This window comes from Penicillium vulpinum (genome assembly GCF_028829585.1).
Source record: "Penicillium vulpinum strain IBT 29486 chromosome Unknown utg000003l_segment0_segment0, whole genome shotgun sequence".
NCBI lineage: Eukaryota > Fungi > Ascomycota > Eurotiomycetes > Eurotiales > Aspergillaceae > Penicillium > Penicillium vulpinum.
The window spans coordinates 7857405-7877810 of NW_026643243.1; the positions used below are offsets into that span (position 1 = coordinate 7857405).

The 20406-nt window shown below is 48.0% G+C and overlaps 9 protein-coding genes across 9 annotated transcripts; 5 read left to right on the forward strand and 4 right to left on the reverse strand.

The window, feature by feature from the left end:
• Positions 1-490: 490 nt before the first annotated feature.
• N7479_008020 (uncharacterized protein) lies at positions 491-2048 on the reverse strand (the record flags this gene model as incomplete). Its single annotated transcript, XM_057255714.1, has 2 exons — positions 491-1945; positions 2007-2048. The coding sequence occupies 2 exons, from the start codon at positions 2046-2048 to the stop codon at positions 491-493; spliced, it is 1497 nt and encodes a 498-aa protein (XP_057109576.1).
• Positions 2049-2725: 677 nt separating this feature from the next.
• Positions 2726-4334, forward strand: N7479_008021 (uncharacterized protein; the record flags this gene model as incomplete). The annotated part of the gene is made up of 7 exons (XM_057255715.1): positions 2726-2792; positions 2846-2915; positions 2968-3520; positions 3572-3638; positions 3697-3743; positions 3806-3978; positions 4034-4334. 7 exons carry the CDS (start codon positions 2726-2728, stop codon positions 4332-4334), a joined length of 1278 nt encoding a protein of 425 aa, XP_057109577.1.
• Positions 4335-5272: 938 nt separating this feature from the next.
• dbp9 (ATP-dependent DNA/RNA helicase) lies at positions 5273-7322 on the forward strand (the record flags this gene model as incomplete). Its single annotated transcript, XM_057255716.1, has 4 exons — positions 5273-5483; positions 5539-5615; positions 5684-6162; positions 6218-7322. 4 exons carry the CDS (start codon positions 5273-5275, stop codon positions 7320-7322), a joined length of 1872 nt encoding a protein of 623 aa, XP_057109578.1.
• Positions 7323-7482: 160 nt separating this feature from the next.
• Positions 7483-9096, reverse strand: N7479_008023 (uncharacterized protein; the record flags this gene model as incomplete). Its single annotated transcript, XM_057255717.1, has 1 exon — positions 7483-9096. One exon carries the CDS (start codon positions 9094-9096, stop codon positions 7483-7485), a length of 1614 nt encoding a protein of 537 aa, XP_057109579.1.
• A 290-nt stretch (positions 9097-9386) lies between these two features.
• N7479_008024 (tafazzin) lies at positions 9387-10723 on the reverse strand (the record flags this gene model as incomplete). The annotated part of the gene is made up of 4 exons (XM_057255718.1): positions 9387-10203; positions 10266-10358; positions 10439-10457; positions 10525-10723. 4 exons carry the CDS (start codon positions 10721-10723, stop codon positions 9387-9389), a joined length of 1128 nt encoding a protein of 375 aa, XP_057109580.1.
• A 442-nt stretch (positions 10724-11165) lies between these two features.
• On the forward strand, positions 11166-11650 carry N7479_008025 (mitochondrial 54S ribosomal protein mL60; the record flags this gene model as incomplete). Its single annotated transcript, XM_057255719.1, has 3 exons — positions 11166-11206; positions 11278-11507; positions 11598-11650. The coding sequence occupies 3 exons, from the start codon at positions 11166-11168 to the stop codon at positions 11648-11650; spliced, it is 324 nt and encodes a 107-aa protein (XP_057109581.1).
• A 422-nt stretch (positions 11651-12072) lies between these two features.
• N7479_008026 (uncharacterized protein) lies at positions 12073-14241 on the reverse strand (the record flags this gene model as incomplete). Its single annotated transcript, XM_057255720.1, has 1 exon — positions 12073-14241. One exon carries the CDS (start codon positions 14239-14241, stop codon positions 12073-12075), a length of 2169 nt encoding a protein of 722 aa, XP_057109582.1.
• A 3198-nt stretch (positions 14242-17439) lies between these two features.
• Positions 17440-18116, forward strand: N7479_008027 (uncharacterized protein; the record flags this gene model as incomplete). Its single annotated transcript, XM_057255721.1, has 2 exons — positions 17440-17836; positions 18028-18116. 2 exons carry the CDS (start codon positions 17440-17442, stop codon positions 18114-18116), a joined length of 486 nt encoding a protein of 161 aa, XP_057109583.1.
• Positions 18117-20007: 1891 nt separating this feature from the next.
• N7479_008028 (uncharacterized protein) lies at positions 20008-20241 on the forward strand (the record flags this gene model as incomplete). The annotated part of the gene is made up of 1 exon (XM_057255722.1): positions 20008-20241. One exon carries the CDS (start codon positions 20008-20010, stop codon positions 20239-20241), a length of 234 nt encoding a protein of 77 aa, XP_057109584.1.
• Between the last annotated feature and the right edge of the window lie 165 nt (positions 20242-20406).

Sequence of the window (20406 nt, forward strand, 5' to 3'; positions counted from 1 at the left end):
GTTATGGAATCAGCGTTTTTTTACGGCAGTTGCCGATTTATGGATATGGATATGGGAAATTGTTTGGGTCATGTACATAATGAAAACATTCACGATACGAATCGACACCATCTCGATGCAATATATTATACGTAGGTATTTTGTTGTTATGAACTAAATAAGCATAGTTAGGGTTTGAAGGGAGAATTTGCCCAGATGAGTCGTGGTGAAGTCCTCCAGGGCTTGTTTGGCAAAATGGTGGGATTACCTTTAAGTCATGAGTAATATTAACAAGCAACTGTTAGGCGACAGGGCTGTGTAGTCGAGACTTAATACAAGATCGCAAATATTGTTGAGTGGAGTAGTCAAGATTAGGGTGTGGTCAAGGAGTAGATTGTGTGGTTAAGAAGTAGATCAAGTCTAGATCTATGGTTTTCTACAAAAAGAGAGTGATCAATCAACGATACGCCTATAAACGCTCAATGCTACCTGGATACGTACATATGTTGTACTACCCAGCTGATCGACTGATAAAATGCTCCATGCTTGCCGCGCCATCTTGAAACCAAAGCATCATCGCCATCTTGCTAATAGTATCTGACCCCCATCCCTTGTTATCCAAATCTATCAGTTCGGGTGCAGACTTAAACCGCATAATCTCAAATCTTGAGTGCCGCAACCGATGAAGAAGCCATCGATTCACGAAAGTGCCTTTATTGACAGGGTTTGGGTTCGCAGACGCAAAGAAAGGCGACGAATCCTCGAATTCCGAGGAGTGCAACGGATCATTGTACGTCTGATTCACTGGTTTCTCAGGCATAAAATGTTGTATCACCTCTGCTTCATTTTCTTCCTCTTCTTCGATCTGCGCGGAGCGATTGGTATGTTCTGGGTGCGACTCGACGTTATGGCGGGCTATTTGTAGCTCGGTCTCGATCTTGGTCTTTTCGTCTTGGTATCGAATGAGGAAGTCGAGGGCCGCACTATCGAGAGGGATGCCGACTCGTTCGCGCAGCTCGCGTTGATCGACTAAGGTCAGGTAATTCGTCTCTAGCTCTGACAGTCGGTCCGCGAGTATGCGCGTCTCGCCAACCATGGAGAGATAATCAGCCACTTGGGGCGAAATCTGGTCTTCATAGTCTGAGCTGTAGTCTCCTGAGGAAGATTCGTAGTATGAGTTAATGGATTGAGACCGTGAGAACAAGTCGCTTTGTTGCTTGAAGATGGTTTGCAAACTTTCTAAGTGTCGATTATAATCGTACTCCAGCTCCACCAGCTCTTCTTCTTGTCTATGGTACTCGTTTTCAAAGATAAAATAAGACGCTGTCGCAGCTTGGAGATCATTGATGGTGATATTGATAGCAGCAATATCCTCATGTACGTGTTCGGCAGTTATGAGATTTAACTTGCTCCGTAATGCAACCCGCACATCATCCTCTTCATCCCGTTTTTGTCGAAGTATATGCCGCATTTCCCGGATCCGATAGCGTTTGGCTGACACATCTTCATGCGCACTTAATACTTCTTGTATAAGTTTCGCCACCTTGGCACTATCATCACGCGCTAGTTCAGGGGGCGGCGCAGCCATGCGATACCAGTTGGTTGGTTCATTTATTCCCGGAGAGTACTGAATAGGAAAGGGTGCTACGGACGGCTCGGTGAAAGCATCATATTCGTTCCATTGTTGGAGATTTTGTGGAGACCAGAATTCATTTTCTGTGGCTTCATCGCCATCATCTACCATGTCTGATCCGGCACGGCCGGAGATTGGCGCTGTTGATGTCGCTCTTGGAGCAGAGCTATCTGAAGGAAGTGAGGATAACGGTTGCAGAGTCTCCGATGCTGTGGCGTTCGATACTCGAGCACCCCCTTGTAGCTCCTTCAGCCGTGAAGTTGGGATAAATGAAGTGTTGGAAAGCCAGGTTTCACTCTTGGTGTTGGTATAGCAGTCTGCCGTGCCCGGCGGCTACATGGTGAGATCATGATGAGCTTCAAGTATAATGCATATTAATATTATATTATCTCACCTGGGATACACGGTTCCGTATGCCCCCTGGCCAAGATGCCATTGTTCAAGGGTTTTACAGTACCTCCCGGTCACATTTCGCAAAGGAGATTATAGACCAACACACTCGAATGTTGGTAAACAAGGTTGAATAGCTCCGAAGGAAAGAACTCTCCAGGGTTGATAAACAAGATAATTTCCGAAGAGAAGGAGATAGGAGGGATTAGTCCTAGGAGTCACACGATTAACTGGAGGTTCCGGTGGTGGGGTGATTGTGAAGGGCGCAGTTCCTAGCGCTTTGATGCCCAAATCGAAAATCTCCAATGGCCGATAGTCTGTAAGTTTCCTGCATTGCATTAGCCTCCGCGCTTCACCTTCCGGTTGGTGGCCTCAACCACAATGGTTAATTGTGAGCCAAAGCATTCGGGGGTATATCAGCTACCAATAAGTTATCCCCCTCATTCAATCGCGATGTGATTGGAATCCTATTTGGGGTCTGCAATCATGTGCTAGTTACCAGAGCTTCTCTTCAGCGAGTGAGCGCTCGCCAACAAACCAACTTGATTCATGCCATACGCGCCATGCATAATGGGTCTATTGAGATATTGATTTGAACGGTCCGGCCCGCATAGGTACGACAAGTACCTGAGGAGTTCCAGATGAGAGATATAGAAACCCCAAGGCCTATATTTTACCTGCCTGATATTCCTTTCTGATTTCTTGGTGAGATATGTAAAAGTCATGGCTTCAGACTGGGTACTTCATCCTGAAAGCAACCGATGGGTTCGGTCCATCTACAATCATTCTGGTAGGCATCACTAGCTACATGAAGGATGATTGAGTAACTGACTAAAGCAAAAGGGGGCTATCATTACGAATGGGACCATCCGGGTGGCATGTTAACTCCTGCAACATCAGATCAAGGTTCAAGGTTAGTTTCAATGTTCATGCGTGAGAAGTCCGGGGAAGTAATGCGTTTAAAGCGTCACGCCGCGCCAACGAAGCACCGCCGGGTCCGCGTTTCCCAAAACCGAAAATGCATATGAGCATCAGACCCCATTTGTCCCAGGACCAGGACGTTATGCAGGTCGTCTAGATCATGTACAGCAACAGGACCCGCTCGATTACGGCGAAAGGTATACCAATGATCGAGTGGATTTTAATCACCGATCCCCGACCATTGGATACCAGCAGCTCACCACTCAACGTGTGGATGATGGCATACACCCAGTCGCAAGAGCAGTAAATAAAAAGGCGAGGAGTCTGCCTGAATGGAGCCCAGAAAGGCAGTACGAGGTAGCCCGAGAAACAACCAGTCGCAGAACTGGCCGTGCAAGCAGATCCGACCGGGGCAAAGCCACCACCTCATCAAGCAGTGCTGCATCCATTCCGCGAGTCCACGTGGATGATCTGCAAGGATTGAGTCTCGTGGATCATCCAGCCTCGCATATGGTGCTGCCCTATGGGGCCAGCAGTCACAGTCACCGCAATGACCCCATTCTCGGGGATGCCCAACGAAAGTATGACAAGGACGTGGTGAGCAATAAATTTCCCGATCTCTTTAACCAAGCTAATTTTGATATGTAGCAAAAGTCATCAGAGCCAGCATACGTGATTCCCGGTAGTAGCGGCGAACGTGAGACGCTGGATCCTCGTAAGCAAAGGCCTAGACACGCCCCATGCATCCCCGATAAACTGACGATAATCCATAGGCTACAAGAGGCAAAGCGATCCTCGGAGGTTTTTCCGAGTTGGCAGGGTTTGTTCCTCTAAGGCGTATCATTTCTAAGGCCCTGCTGATTATTGCTTGCGATCATACAGGTCTTTTCCATGCTCTGGCATGAGAATGCTGGCTGGAATGGAACTGTGCTTAGCGAGAGAGCGCCTCAATCATCATCAAGCCCTTTTACCCGGGGCAAGTATCAAGAGCCCATATACAGTAGCATCCGGCGCATGGTAGTGGTCAAAGAGCAGAAAGGCTGCTGCTGGTGTGTGTACGTGAACATTTGCATCCAACGTCAATCGCATTGTGCTAATCCACTATTCTAGACCCATCACTACCTACAGTGGTCAAGGCGTGGCCAAAGCTGGAATCGACCGCAGCAAACATGCCGTCATTCATATGCGAGGCGATAGACCTCGGACTGTGCAGTCAGAGCCCCGGATGGCCAAAGAGCCATTGGAGGTTGATCCTTCCAGGCCTGATCAAAAGCTGGACTGCATGTCACGAGTAAATTTTGGCAAGGTTTATACCGTCGAGCACAATGTTAAAGTCCTCCCCGTGGGCAAGATCACGGAAGCGTCTCGGGCGAGATTCCTAGAATACGCTCAGAGTGAGTTTTTCGGATAGGAGTGAAGTGTACGAAGCACCGTGGAATTGGTTCATATGCGAAATGCTTCAGTGTCATTATATAGAGGCTGTGTGGGGATGTTTGTCGATTATTCAATGTAGACTTAATTCCAGTTTTGTTGTTATTGATTCTACTCTTCTTAGTTTTGTTTAGTAGAACGAGATAAAGATGGTATGCAATATATGGGATTATTTGATTCAGTGAATATTCATTGGTATTATAAATGCTTGTGCTTCGAGTTTCATGACATTCGTATCCGTCTTGAAAAAGGGCAATATTCTGACACAAGGATGGATACTTGCGGTGAGCTATAGGCAAATTTGATATATCGGGGCCCAAAGATTTCAAGCTAGAAGCCAAGTTAATCTTTGTCTTGAGTCTTAACCCCAGCTTTGGCCAAGGACGAGAGATCTACAGGATAGTCCGTGGACAGAAACTACGCCCTTGTCATGCCACGTAGTGCACCGTCCACTATACCTTCGTTAGCTTACTACCATTCGCCAAAGCTTTCGAGGTTATGAGATATCTGTATGATATGTTGGAAAGCCTATAGGCGCCTTTACTCTAATTTATCTAGATCTTCCATAAATTAATGGTAATCTGTTAAAACAATCTATGTCTAGACCTGGATCTATATCATCTACTAAAATATGTTTTTTGGCTGGGTAAGGGATCGCGAAAAATTTGTCAATAAATATCCATAAATAGGATTACAGAGTATATCTAAGCAGGGATATTAAGGCTAGAAGTCTTAAAGACTCTAGGCCCTTGTTAATCCTTTGTAGTTGTTCCATATACATACATGGTAGACAGTTTCTGCCTGAGGCATTTAAGATTATGTCAACATAAAATATTCCAATTTCACCGCCCGCAATAATCTCACCGCCCGACAAGATTTCCCAAAAAAGTTTCAGCTTCCGCAGATTCGATCAAGCAAATGCCTAGTACAATCACGATGAAACGCAAGTTGGACGCAAACGATGTCCCATCAGCGGATACTGCTGGGACTGAAGATCAAGAACTGGACTTCGAAGCCCTTAATCTCGATCCTCGACTGCGCCAGGCCTTGATCAAGGAAAAGTTCACCAAACCCACTCTTGTACAGTCGAAGGCGATTCCGCTCGCCCTGGAAGGAAAAGACATTCTTGGTGAGATGAGCCGTTTGAATTGATGAATCAAAAGATAGAAGCTAATAAAAAATAGCCCGTGCGAAAACTGGCTCTGGCAAAACTGCCGCCTATGTGCTTCCAATCCTGCAAGCCATCCTCCAGAAGAAGACTGTATGTTCCCTCTTTCCCCCTCTTCATTTATACTTCGTATAGAAAGTGAGTTAACTGTGTAAAAACAGGCCGATCCCTCCTTAAAAGCCACAACCGCTCTTATCCTTGTCCCCACCCGCGAGCTTGCAGAACAGGTCCAGAAAGTGATTACATCCTTTGCCAGCTTCTGTGGAAAGGATATTCGATCTGTCAACTTAACACAGAAGGTGTCTGATGAAGTTCAGCGCTCGATGCTGGCCGATTTCCCGGATATCGTTGTGTCGACGCCTACCCGAGTTTACAGCAATGTCAACAACTCCGCTTTATCGCTCGATCAAGTCACCCATTTGGTTATCGATGAGGCGGATCTGGTTTTGTCATACGGATATGACGAGGAAATCAATGCCCTCTCCAAGGCCATCCCCCGAGGAGCGCAGACATTCTTGATGAGTGCTACTCTGACTTCAGAGGTGGATACATTGAAGGACTTGTACTGCCGGAACCCTGTGATTCTTAAGCTGGAGGAGAAGGAAGAGAAGGGTGCTGGTGTCAGCCAATTTGTCGTCCGGTAAGACAATATGCTACAACAGAAGTTTGAGCAGTTGCTAACTCAACTTCCACAGATGCGCGGAAGACGAGAAATTCCTTCTCACCTACGTTATCTTCAAACTGCAGCTGATTAAGGGTAAGGTCATCATTTTTGTAGCAGATGTCGACCGATGCTACCGTGTGAAACTCTTCCTTGAACAGTTCGGCTTGAAGAGCTGTGTCCTCAACTCAGAACTGCCTATCAACTCGCGGATCCACGTTGTCGAAGAATTCAATAAGGGCGTCTACGATATCATTGTCGCAGCCGACGAGCAAGCAGTATTGGGAGTGACCAAATCGAAGAAGTCGGTCGAAGCCAAGGAGGCAACCGAAGAGGAAGCAGAGGAAGCAAAGGAATCAAAGGAAGAGATTGGAAGCAGTGAGGACGAAGAGGAAGTTGATGAAAGCGGAAAGGGAAAGAAGCCGCAACCCAAGAAGCGCCGCAAGATGACTAGCAAAGAGAAGGACTATAGCATTGCTCGCGGCATCGATTTCCAAAATGTCGCCTGCGTCCTCAACTTCGACCTCCCCACCACCTCCAAATCCTACACCCACCGCATCGGGCGCACCGGCCGCGCTGGCAAAGCAGGAATGGCCCTCTCTTTCGTTATCCCCACCGAGCAGCACGGCAAGCACCGACCCACCTCAATCCCCAGCACAAAGAACGACGAAGCCATGCTCGCCAAGATCATCAAGCGGCAAACCAAGCTCGGCCACGAAGTCAAGCCTTACCACTTTGAGATGTCGCAAGTCGATGCCTTCCGTTACCGTATGACAGATGCCCTGCGCTCTGTGACCAGACTCGCAGTGCAAGAAGCACGAGGACGTGAGATTCGCCAGGAACTGATCAAGAGCGAAAAGCTTAAGCGCCATTTCGAGGAAAACCCCGAGGAATTGCGGCAGCTGCGCCATGACGGCGAGCTGCGCGCTGCACGTGTCCAGGCGCATCTCAAGCATGTGCCTGATTACCTGATGCCTGCTAAGGGACGTAAGGGCCTCTCGAAGGAGGGTGCTGGGTATGTTGGGTTCTCGAAGACGAAGCAGAATCGCATCCGCAAGGCGAGAGATCGCAACCGTGCTCGTGGAAAGTCTGGTGGGAAGGTTGATCCCCTGAAGACGTTTAATCGTTCAAAAAAATAGTGACATAGTTTAAAATCTGCGGGCGTTTTGTCCGGATACCATTGTATAGTCAGGCATGAATAAAATAGTTTCGATTTGCATTTCCGATCCCATGCGTATGTTTTTTTCCGTCCGGTTTAACAATGTGCGTTCTACGTATTTCATTGCGCACATATCAGACTCATAAATAAACCGATAATTCCTTCCCATCCAGCAATCTAATTATCTCAGGTTCAGCGTCTTCTAGCCCTGACCCGAGCTCGATTTCGATCCATTTCCTCCCCTTCCTTAGCTGTCTAATGTGTTTCAGCAAATCACGCGCATTTTGAAGGTGATATGCATGGATAGAAGAATCTGACGAGCCTGTTTGCGAGAAGTCGTGAGACTTCGTCAAATCCAAAAAGCCAGGGCCGATTCCAAGCCATTCGACATATCTCCAAGATCTATTCCACTCTGGACCAACGTTATCAGGGTTTTGTGGGAACCCATCCAGGTCTTTGCCAACCCACTTCAAGGCTGGTAACCATTCGCCGCAGCCTTCGAGGTCCAGCCATTTTAGGCAGTAGGTCGAGCGGGAAAGCTGACGAAGAATACTTGCTGCTTCAGCCCAGTCGTCGTCAAGGGCGTCTGGGGTCAAGAACCGGGTCACTGGGCCGCGGGCGCGAGTAGTGGCAGTGCTCGGATTCCGGCACGGCATAGGCCAATGGGCAAGCGAGAGATGAGTGAGGGTTGGCAAATGTGCTAGAAGGTTGAGAAGACCGGTCCAGCTTGCAGCGTTACGTGTTGGATGTGCTAAGGATAAGGCACGGAGTTCCGGGAAGCGCAGAGTCTGGGAAATGACCTTGGGTATGGACGGAGCTGGAAGGTGATCAAGCATAGCATCCTCTCTGTTGTTGTGAATATCTTCATCCCATGAAGCTGGGACAGTCTCCTCTATTTCGTGGCCTGCGATACCTACAGCTGAAGCTTGCGAGAGGATCACCTCGTTTGTGAGCTGCTTCAAAGTTATCCAGTTTCCCAGAGCGTTTCCCAGATCCAATCGCGCGATTTTGAAATCGCCATCAACAGTTCTCGACTCGTTGAAACCCGGGTTCTCCTTGCCAATTTCATCCTGATCCTGCCGGGTCAAAAAGAGCGGCTTCAGCCCCTTCATGTACCCTCCCAGATGCGAGCCTCTTGCATAGACAGCGACATAGCTCAGTAGCAGTTCCTTGATGTGATTTGGAAGATGGGACAAAAAGGGACCATCATATTCAACATGCCAACACCAGTTCAATGCCATGGATTTCAGCATCACATGTACTAGGCTCCTCCGGTCCGGAAACCGCGGCCCCTGGAGGCGGGACAGACGGTGGATTTCCTCTTCTAGGGCTCCCGGAATCTGATCATGCAATCCCCGGCCTCCCATCAGATCGGTATTCCCGGAGAGCCAACTCGCAGGCGCCGGAGGTCCGACAGTTGGTCGAGATGGCCGAACCCCGAATACCGTGCGACGAGGACCGGGGCGAGGTCGCGGTGGCGGAGTTTCAGGGAGCTCGAGTACATCTCGAAGAGATGGATGGACTGACCGCGGAGCTACAAACGAGCGCTGTGCACGTTGGGAGCTTGGGGGATCATCAGAGGAAGCACTAGGGGTCTGTGTACGGCGGAGGTGACTGATCAAGTCGTTGACTGTTGTCGCTGACGCAGAGCCCTGTAACCCAGACCCGCCATCATGGCGAGACCCAGATAGTGCAAGGCTATGATGTGCTGAGGAGGATGGTTTTGCGTGAAACCGCTGGTGCTTTTTGGGCATCTGCGGTCGAGCTGGGGATTTAACTAAGTGAAGTGCCCCCCCAAATGCCTGGAAGCTTTCCCACCTTATCGCTTATCGCCCCCACATTTAAGCCCATGCAATAGTTTACCGCCCTGGTCGTTTTGCCTTCTCTTATACATACGTAGCTCGTAGAAGGCTGGCATTTAGGGCTTAAAAATGCAGGAGAAAAACAAAAGGAAGACTGGCAGAAAGTGGACCAACGCTGATGACCCACTGATGCTCATAATCAAATCTATGTAAGTAATATTATACAATCTAGGCACACAGACTCAGATATCCCGAACCCAGGAATCATCCTTCATGTGACCCTCGCGCTTGGGACCCTCCTCCAGCCATGTCTCCACCAAGCCCTCCTTCGGATCCTCATCGGGCAATCCGCGGGATCGGCGAACGTCCAAGACAAGGTTCCTGATCTTCAATGTGACCTCTTTGCGCAGCTCGACAGCTTCTTTATCATTCAAGAGCTCGTCACTTAGCACTCCCAAGGGCAGATCTCGGGAATCGGGGTCGCTCTTTTCGATCCTGGCTTTCAATTTTTGCCATCGGGATCTCACTTCCCCAAATACAACATCCGAGTCCACCTTGGAGCCAAAGGTAACGCTAACATCTTTGCCGGGTCGAGGGAGGAATCGTGGGAATTCCCGACTCTCGTGCATGACATTGTCAAAGCCTTCAATCCACATCGGAACGACATCAGGGCACTCTTTGGGCTCTAAGATGAGCCGTGCGATTCCCCATTTGAAATAGCGCATGGTCTTTCGTGGTGACTGGTGAATCTTGCCTTCGGGGAAAATGTGGACCCATGAATTCGAGTTGCAAGAGTATGCGGTAGGTGACAGATGCGAGTCCTTGCCGTCGGTTGTGTATGCGACTGAGAGGTCCGAGAAGGGATCGACACACACATTGTGCCAGCTCCAGTGCTGACGTTCAGGTACAGCGCGGTGGTGGTGGTCAACGGGGAAAGGGCCCTTCGATAACAAGCGAACAGCCTCAGTCATAGCGGGTTGGGCTAAGCCACCGAATGTAGAGTGCGCGGAACGGTGAGTTGGCAGGACCTGTCCCATAGTGAAGAAGAGTGACAGTGGTCTGTCGATTATGCCTAGTCAGCAAAATAATCCATAGAAGCGTTTGGGTAAATTTGTACATACCTTGTCTGGTAACAAATATCATAGCTTCCAAAAGACCACCGCTTATTCCAAAATCGTGGAGGCAAAACTCCCCATAGTAACGGGTCATCCATTCTGGTATTCCGGCGCAATGTCAGCCATCTTCACATTTGCAGTATGGATTTTCTTGATATGAGGTTGTTGGAGGCACGTACACGCTGATATGATTGGATACTATTTTCAGACAAATAAATTAGCAACTGCACACTGGTCTAATGAGCTTTGCTGTGTCCTGACATACCTGTAATCAATCCTCGTGTCCGTTGCGAAGCGTCTCGTCGGGAGTCTAACAGCTCCGTGAATGCTTCTTTCCCGTAACATTCTGCACGACAGAAAACCGATAGGAAACCACGACATAGACCCGCCACTCCCCACATTGTTGTGTTGGATAAAGCCCTCCAAGGGAGGGACGGGGCCTCCGCGGTTGCGCTCGAGTCCATGATGGGTGGTGTAGAACTGCTATACACAATCCATGAAAAAGAAGAACCTTCGCGCAAGCTAATAGTAGCTTGGAAAGGAGTCTGTTCTCCGGAGAGCAGTTGTAATTGACTCGAGTGGAGTTCAGAAAAATATCGCGTCCCTTGAATCGACAGATTCCCGTAATCACATGATTTTGGTTGGGGTAACAATTCGCAGCAAATCAACAGAGGTCAGCATGACCATTTTTCAATAATATAAAATAGTTGTAATTTAACAAAGGCAATTCGCCTCACTGTATAAGCCTCAAAAATTTGCCAGTTTCCCTAAACCAACTGTATCAATCAATAAATTGGCTATTCCATCTATCACTTTTTCTATACATCCAGCGCACGGACCAATTACACTCCCGACTCCGAGCACGATTTTCTCCCGGCTGCACCCTGACAGCACCACCAACCAACGATGTTCAAATCAACTCAAGCACTATTTGGCGGTCTTCTCTGGTTCGTATCTGGCTGCTTGACCAAAGTCCCAATTATTCGAACCAATGCTGACATCCCTTCCCAAATAATAGGAAGACCCCGTGGCGTCTCTCCTCCCCCCAGAAGGCACGACAGCGCAAGCGCCTCCGCTCCGTGGACCGAGTTGTCGACACCGTCAGCGCTGCACTCGAGCGCAATGGCCAGACCTCCAAGGCTGTGACCCGGTGGTTTGCGGAGATGCCGCGCGAGGAGGAAATGTTGCCGAAAGACAAGTACACTCTCTTTGATAAGAAGGAGAAGACCTACCGGAAGAGCATTCACAGTATGTTCTCGTCCCACTTCTACTTCACATGTCTACACTAAATGGGTATTCATTACGGTGTCCTAAGCTAATCACTTTCTTTACCTTCAGAGCTGCCCAAGTGGACTCGTGTCAGCCAACGTGTCAACCCTCCCGGTTTCTAAACGGATTTTTCTCCCCCGCACATGTACTATACATCCGAAATTCGACTCTGGCGGGGGACTTGTCAGAGCGAAAAATAACATATGGACAACCGGAGTTTTGGCTTTTTGGAATTTGCAGCGCGGCCACTCTGAAGAGGATGGTGGCTTACAATGTTCCTTGATTACCCCAGCGCTTAGATCAGGATTTCAATTCAAATGCATTTTGTCAAGGATCTTTCTTTTTTCGGTTCCAGCGTTCCCGGAGTATACTAATGATATAAATACAACGACAGACATAGTGGTGGTGAGCGTATGGGCCCAGAAGTGATGGATATTTTGAGTGTGTTTCAAATGAGTGTGGGGTTCAAAACCTGGTTGGTTTACAGCTAGGGCAGGATAAAAAAACACGAGAGATTAGTGAGAAACGACCCGTTTGAGAGAAATCATGAGACGAGAAAGTTTGGAGCTCTTTTTCCGAGATCATAGCCTGAAATCAATTTTCCGGACGCAGTCCGACAGCACTTGTTGACTTGAGCTGCTACTTCCTTAACTCTGCCCCGATTGACTCGGCCTTCGTGGATGGCTTTGTGGAGACGATATCCCCAGTGGACTTGCTGCCAATCATCAAGTTTCTCTTGCCAGCCTGCTCCCCCTTCATACCAGGCATTCTTCTGTGCAGTGGACATCTCAAAGCCTTGAGGCGGTCTCGGCAAAGCCCAGCAGCCTGGATCGATATGACCATCTGGCGGTTCCTCAGCGGACTCCTCATACAGTGTAATAGTGCGAATGGCGTCTCGTATGCCAGATATCTTGCGCCGCTTATTCACTGCGGCCCTCCAGGAGTCGATACGAGGAGTCTGCGCGCGTTTCCGTTTGGACGCAGGGTACTTTGGTCTGGGGCTGAAATCTGGTTGTGGATAAGGAACATTGAATCGTGGATCTCCCCAGACCCGACGTGCATCGGCAGGAACTCTGGAGATAGGATCGTAAACAATCCATGTTTCTCTATTTAGCCAGTGGTTGGCTAGCAAGGCAAAATGGTAGGGCTTTTGCCCTGGAGTGAATTCGTTGAAGAGCCATGACAGTTTTCGATCCAGCCTCTCCATCATTCTGACCTCCCAATCACTCAAATCATCGACGGCGCATCCCGTTTTGAGCTGTATTTGATCTGGAGAGCATCGAATAACGTCGATTTCCGGCCTTTTCCCTTTACGGCGGGAGTGAGCAAAATGTTTTGGCTCACACATGAATCGCCATTCATCAGACAACGCTGGTCTCGCTTTTGAAGTGGTCCCTTTTCCTCGGAAATGACTTCTTGCTGGGGCCGAATTCCATTGGATGGTTTTGGTATATGTGCACTGTTCATTTGAGAACAAAACTTGATTTCCAATAAGGACCCTGGAAGTGAACGATGTTCTATCTTCCGAAATACGCAACCGCCCTTCAGTGCTATTTCGCTGCCTCTTGAAGCGACCACGAAGGGAACAGCTCGGGTCCGAGACATAACTGACCAACAATTCGGTCCTTGGTGTCCCGGGAGGGCCAGATGAATCCCCTATGTTGTCAAATACTGCATCTTTTGGCCCCATCTGCATTCGTGCTGACCATCCACGGTATCTGCGGTGATCACCATGTCGATGAAGTGGTATAGGTTCTTTAGTGAGCGTTGGGCTACTGGGCTCCGCTAGTTCATATCGAACACCTTCATGTTGCACGGCAGATTGGATTTGACGCGAGATAGCTTGGGACCCATTACCATGCGACCACGGGATCGATCCTCGGATTTGGTAGGATTGACTCTGTCGACATGGTAATGATTGCACCTGGTGCAACGGCGTTGGTACCCTAGTAGCTAGACTTGCTGCATTCTCGCGAGAATTGAACCAGAGTTGGTGATCAGAACTGCCATCGTTCGGCTGGAATGGGTCCCTGAGAATTTCCTCTAGAATTGAACGAGTGATATCTGGCTTATTATTGACCAATGTGGGTTCCCGTTGCACGACTGATCCTATTGCCTCTTGCGCTTGCGGCTGCCGCACAGAACCCGGAGCTGGAACGGGTTGGGGTATTGAGACACTGTCCTTCAAGGCTCCATGACACTTAGGTCGCAAACAAGGATTCCAGATTTCATCAGCAGTCGGAAAATCATCATAGCTCTGGAGACAATCCGGTATCCAACGAAATCTTTTCTGTTCTCGGTTGTGCTTTTGCCTTTCCACATCGCCAGGATCCCACCAAATCCAAGTATAGTCATCTCGGGTTGTTTTCCACGTCATTGAATTCCAAATTCGACTGAAGAAATCATGAATTGCCCTTTTGTTTCTCTCATGTGTCGACCGCGAGACCCAACCATACCATGTGCGTGCGTATCGGGTGTTGGCATTTTTGCCTGCTCTCAACACCTTGTTTCGATTGAACCGTCTGATGAATCCCCCAAGCTTCCAAAACAGAACTGCAATTATGAATATTCCGACAGTTCCGACAAATAGCTCAGTGAGCACTGTAGGCTTAATTGACTTATGGACTTTGGTTAGAGTGTTCGGAGGTCGCTTGGGGAGGCGGGGGATACCAGGAACCAGGGAGTGGCTCTGTCGAGTATCCAGTGGCGCCATTTAATGAAAGTATTGGTATACTCTCCAGAAATCAGTAAGGATATAGAGCACAGTGTGCCGTCGAGACTGTCTTCTCGCGATATGCAAATGAGAGAGGTTGGAGATATGAGGAAGCAGCAACTCTCGCCCAGAACTTTCCTACTATCTTACTTCGATGTTTTCTGTGTACAATCATCACAGTTATATTTCTTCAGAATGTTCATTCCTGCAATGGAAACACGATGGCAAATACTACATGGTGGTTACGAAAATATTTTTGCATGCTTGAGATTCTACGTCAATGTATATCGAGCTATTTGCGGTTCATCCATGTCATCAAGAGCGTCGATATTTACCATTGAACTTGATAAGAGCCGTCAGGGTCAAGTTCTTGGATTTGCATTGGTACTTCGAGTCAAATCGGACGTACGGATTGAACCATGTTTGGTATAGTATAGTAACTCTCTTCCCAATGATTGCCTTTCAATGCATTCTCGGGGAAACGGATCACCTTCGTCCTCTCATACGTGGAATTGTATGTGGCAAATTTTCTTGCACTATTTATTCCTGGGCAATATAGCTTCACTATCTTAGGGCCTGTGAATGAAAGTTGACACCAAGCATTTCATATCTAAACCCCGTACTGAGTACTAAATAATGCAGTCAGCGTTGTGAGGATCCAATCGGATTATAGTCTTCTTGCCCTTTTTTCAATCATATCAAATAATGTTATACTAGCTCTGTTCCAATAGCTCCCAGACGGGTCTTGAGACTATCAACATGTATATTTCCGTAGAGATGTGTCTGCGTATGTAGGCGATGGTTTGACACGCATGCATGCATAGCTCATTGTAGTTCTCGACTAAAACAGTTCACTCCAATAGGAATCTAGCAGATATCATTCCGAGCTCCCTTTGAGTGGCAAAATAGATAGCCGTGACGCTAACAAAGCTCTAGGTTCTAATATCAAAATGATATATCAGATTCGTGTTTGCATTTTCACAATACACAACCTCCTGCGAGATCTTCGAGATCGGCAACACGGATCTCAGATGAACCTATAAAATAACCGGCGGAACCGAGTGACGGAACTCCTGGATTGCACCTGCCAAATTAGGAAGGTTCCCGATCCACCGCCACACCAATACCCCACTCCTTGCGGTTCTAGCCACATTCTAGCCATTCGTGAGCCACATGTGGCTGTTCTGTGGCAGTGCGACTATTGGCTTTCCAAAGTTCGATCATGATGTATTCTGCTTTGTTTTGCTTTTTTGTTAGGCTTCAGGTTCTGCATATTCGTTGGATATTATCATTAGTAGTTCTGATACGTTTTATTTTATGCTATCTTGATGATTATCTCTTCTGACCAGGTTTGACGCTAAGGCTACTCTTGCAGCTGCATCACTTCTCAGAACTTGGGATCAGACTTTATTCTGCACGCGCTTGCATCGTAATCTTCTGCCCAAGTTGAACTTAGTCTGTAGACTTCGCAGCAAAACCGCACCAAAAGCAAAGAATACCGCATTTTCTAGTATATTTTTTCCACCAGTCCGGCAAGGCGTGGACTCATTTGAATTATTGATGAGATCGTCGGGACGATCGCCCAGCTCTTAAATGATATGATAGGGTCACACATAGATGGCTCGAGCTTCCTGTGGAGTCTATCTAAGATCCCAGACCAGGTCCCTGGAATATGTACACATGGAATCTTTGTTAAGAGCCGAATCTCGGCCGGAGTGAGGCTGATCGTCCAGCTGTCACGATATCAACTCAAGCCCTGATTCAACGCCTCGTTTCCAATCTTCCCTAGGCAACACTGTTCGAGGAAAATTCTGATAGATTTCGAAAAGGAATGAGAGTTTTCATATCACAAAATAGGCATTCAAAGTTCCAAGTAGTATATGTCGGTGTTTCCGAGTGGCTAAGGTGATGTCCACTTGACTCCACAAACGCCACAGTTCACCGTTTGGTGTGGCTTGCATTTGCTGGTTAAAGGGGCTGGACAAGACCAGCAATTTCTTTGATCCTACAGAATACTCGGGGATCATGTCCAACTAGGTCTAGGTGGTGTGGAAACCTCCATAACAAACCCTACTACATTTTTATGTACTCCGTACCATGACCAAGACGAGCTACTTGCATACTAGTGATGCGCCACATCCAACACGAAGTGAGGGTCTAGCGGTGATACCTGCCATTCACCACATACTAGCAGCCAAATGACAAGACACCGGCTCTGTGATAGTGAGTGAACGACGTCAGACATGACCCCGCTGCTTGATCCGTGCGCCAAACTATTGAAAGGAATGAGGTCCAAGTCACCACCACCCCATCGCCTCGACCTTGGTCGTCCTGTATCTCCATTCATGATTCCAATCCTTGCACATGAACGTTAGGTATGCATGCCAAGCCGTTTCCTTCTCAGATTTGTCAGGGTTTTATAGGCGACCACGGGTCAATCAGGGTTAGCGCACGAACAGATTATGGTGGAACCCCTGTGGTGAGGGAACCCCGGGGTCGATCCTGACACTAGCTTCAGATCTCGTGCAGTGCGTCTAGGATCTCATAGATCTCGTACCTGCTCCACACCTGATAATTTACAAGGATATGTTCCAGTCGATCAGTCCAAACAGGAACAAAGTACGGAGTACTCCACTACATGTACATAGTGCTCTATACACACTCGCCCCACTGTTCGATCCTGTTGCCAGAACGTGCTTCTGCAAGGATCCTGCATTGTGCCCAGCAGACCTTTTATTGAGCTCACAAATATAGTTTCTGCGGGGATGGCGGCCCTTGGCTGTCCCAGCTACCTGGTTATCGACCATCGCCCAGGCTAATCGTGTACTTTTGGACAGTGGCGACATTCCGGCGGGCCCATCGTGAATTACCACATAATTGAGGATATTGGGTCTAAAATATATCTAGTATTGATTATCGGCGAGGGCCACGAGGTATATGAAGCCCTGGGTACGGCCGTGTTTATGCTTGATCTGATTTTTTGTATCCATCATTCTCAGAGCCCTAAGTTTGCCTGCCTATATCCTGATCCATCTCACCAATCATTGATCTTCCTATCCTTCCTGCCTTTCTTCTATCCAAATCCCGTTCAATTATACCTCACGGTTACAGTTCCACAAACCCTTCACTCCTTGGATTGAAGCAGATAAAACACAACTCATCTGTTCCGAAGCACCATACCGTCAAACAAAAACGAAGATGGCCGGTCGTGAATTCACGCTGTCCTTCGAGACTACTCCCCCGACAGCCGTCCAGCCCGGTTCCCCCTTCACGATCCCAGTAGTCATTGCTGTGAACCCAATTGGGACACCTGCACAAAATGTGCAGCACCTCGTTGTCAGCGCCTCTCTCCGCGACGAAGCCGGAACAGGAGCTGCTTCTGGCCTGAGTGGTAATCTCACGGCGAGCGTGCGGAGTCGAACCGACAATGCAATGAGCGGATATGCGAAACTCAGCCCGCTCACCATCTCGCAGCCAGGCAAGTTTCGGCTGCGAGTCATGCTTAGCGCGGCCTCGTACAACGGGGTTGTGACGAAGGAGTATGCTGATTCGACGGTCATCCATGTGCACGCCGGTGCGGCTGCCCAACGGCCAAGTGGGTCTATTTCCTCTCCTTTTCCGTCGTATTTGAGCTTTGGTTCGGGTCTCTTTTCCACTTCTGACCTTCTTCCATGTTCTCCTTTGATCCACCCCTCTTCTGCCCGTGACTTTTCCCCCTCTTAGGGCCGATATTTGGCCCCCTTCTACTTACCCCTTTCAGACTCTTACTGACGCTCAAAACTCTAGCTCCCACTCAGGTGGCACGACTTCAGCGGCTCACGGTTGAAAACTTGGATATTTCCGCTGCGGATATTGCCGCGTGGCAGCGTGCGTGATCGAGGGACTTACAGTGTTCTTCTTTTCCTTTTTTTTTTTTTGTTGCTTTGGGGATATATTCTCCGGCGTTATTCATGTTTAGTCTGTACCAGAATGTTCCTTCTTTTTACCACGCGGGGGATAGTAATTAGTTCCTCATAAACAAATGCAAATCCATCAACTTGTCTCGGGCGCTCTATATCCACTTTGTTTCAGATAATTTCTTCATGCATGCTCCCCATTGCGTCGTCGTGAGCACCGACTATTCCTGGTTTCCCTGGCCTCGAAAGAGTTTTCCTTATCTATTAGCGCATAGACCAGTAACTAAAGCCGAACCAAAGGTTACTCTCTGCAGAGTTTTAATGTAGCTGTAGATATCATCATGACCCTCTTTCCTCAGTTCACATGAAGGGACTTGGGGTTTTCTTGATTAGCCTTCCTAGCGTATATAGGGTTCCGAGATCACGGGGCTTCGTCAAACCCCGAATTTGAACACAGACCTCGCACAATTCTTTCTCTAGGCCACTTGGTGGAATTAAATAAACAGAATGGAGCCCAGTGGCGCGCCTGTTTGGCTTAATATATTTACGAGCTGCGCATAGAATGTACTCATCAGCGGGGTAGATGCAGTTATATACATGTTAACGAGTCTATATACATTTAGATATTAGGTTCTCTATGTCGTAAGCAAAGAGCCATAACTACCTAGATATTCTCAGCGGTGTATTACAATATAGAGAACAAAAGAAGCCACGAGGAAAGGGCCACGGGCCAATCGGAGTATATATCCGGGTTATACTCCCTGTAAGGATACCCACTAGATAGATCGGCTTCCTAACCTATCACAGTAAGACCCATGTACATACATATGACAGGCGAATGATCTTTTTTTATGTGAATTTCGTCTGCGCCTAGTGCCGCGCCGCAATATGATACACCATCAAAATCATGTCCAAGTGGGGATACATGGCCGAAATTCGACTGCTATTTGGTCTCGAATAAATGATTGTCGGATCGAATATGGATTATGGTCTGGGCATTATTATTGCAGCGCACTGGGGTAGGAAAGCGCGTTTTACCTCCGGATTTTACAAGTATCGGGTATTTGAATTTACTATGTGTGTTATTCGTAGACCAAAGTACTGAGTACATAGCTCACCTAAATAACCTACGGGACACCTGCATCTCCCGGACTATGGTTACATAAAGATTTATTTAGCAAAAATATAGTCAAAAATTGCCTATATTTGAGCTCGTGAAGTCATATAATGAAGTCCAATGTCTGTCTTTTGTCGGGCGGTTGCTGTCATGGGACAATCTGACGTCCTCTTGACCACATCCACATCAGGTTAGGAGGTCATTCCCTTCGGCGATATGGCAAAAGATCCTATCTCAAATTAAGAAATGACTTAAAATACTTGATATTGGCGCAAAAATATGTTTCAGTCGGCACTTAACACAAAGCCATTCTTTCTTTCTTTCTCGTCTGTGTTTTCCCGACAATCTACTGCTGGAGCTTCCAGCATTTTAATTTCTCTACGCCTAGGTCATTCTCACCCTCAGATGAGTCTTCGATCACCCGGGAAAGCCTATGATTAATTCATAGCTTTACACGTGCAAACGATCTAAGTAGGTTACCCCGGGCTTTATAAACTCGTGTTCTGCTACGCCAAAGGTATATATCCCTGTTTATCTGATCCTTTCCTCTCACTTCAAACATACACCATGGATATAGGATAGGTTTCGCTACGATCTCGTTTTCACCCAGCCTGACTCCTCCTCCTCCCCTCCTCCCCTCCAATATGGCACATAACCGTCACCACAGAAGACACCACACATGGCCCGGCTTCGGCTTAGAACTGTGTATGCACGAACCCCGCAGCCTAGAGAGACATGTATCCAAATCAGGCCATGGCCCCGAAACCTACACCTACATCCCACTTTCTTTTCAACAAGTCAGGACGGTTCCGGTCAGCACAGAAGACTTGCTTTGCGATGATATGGGAATGCCGGAACTTTCCCGTCAACCAAAACGAACGTCTGGGCTCTGGTTCCGATCGTCCGTCGGACGAGGCGATCAAAGTTTGCCGTCAGGACGGTCGGGGCAGACGAAACAGACTTACCGGAATGTCCTGCGTCGGTTGACACGTCGGCCCCCCTTGAACAAGACACGCTCTTTCTCTATTGTCCCCTCAAATATGAGATCCGGTGGCCCTTATACAATTTCTGCTCCGATAACACCCCGGGATTTGGATGAGCAGGATGTTTTCTCGGACTCGGGTAGGGGGAGTTTGTCTCTGTCTAGAGATG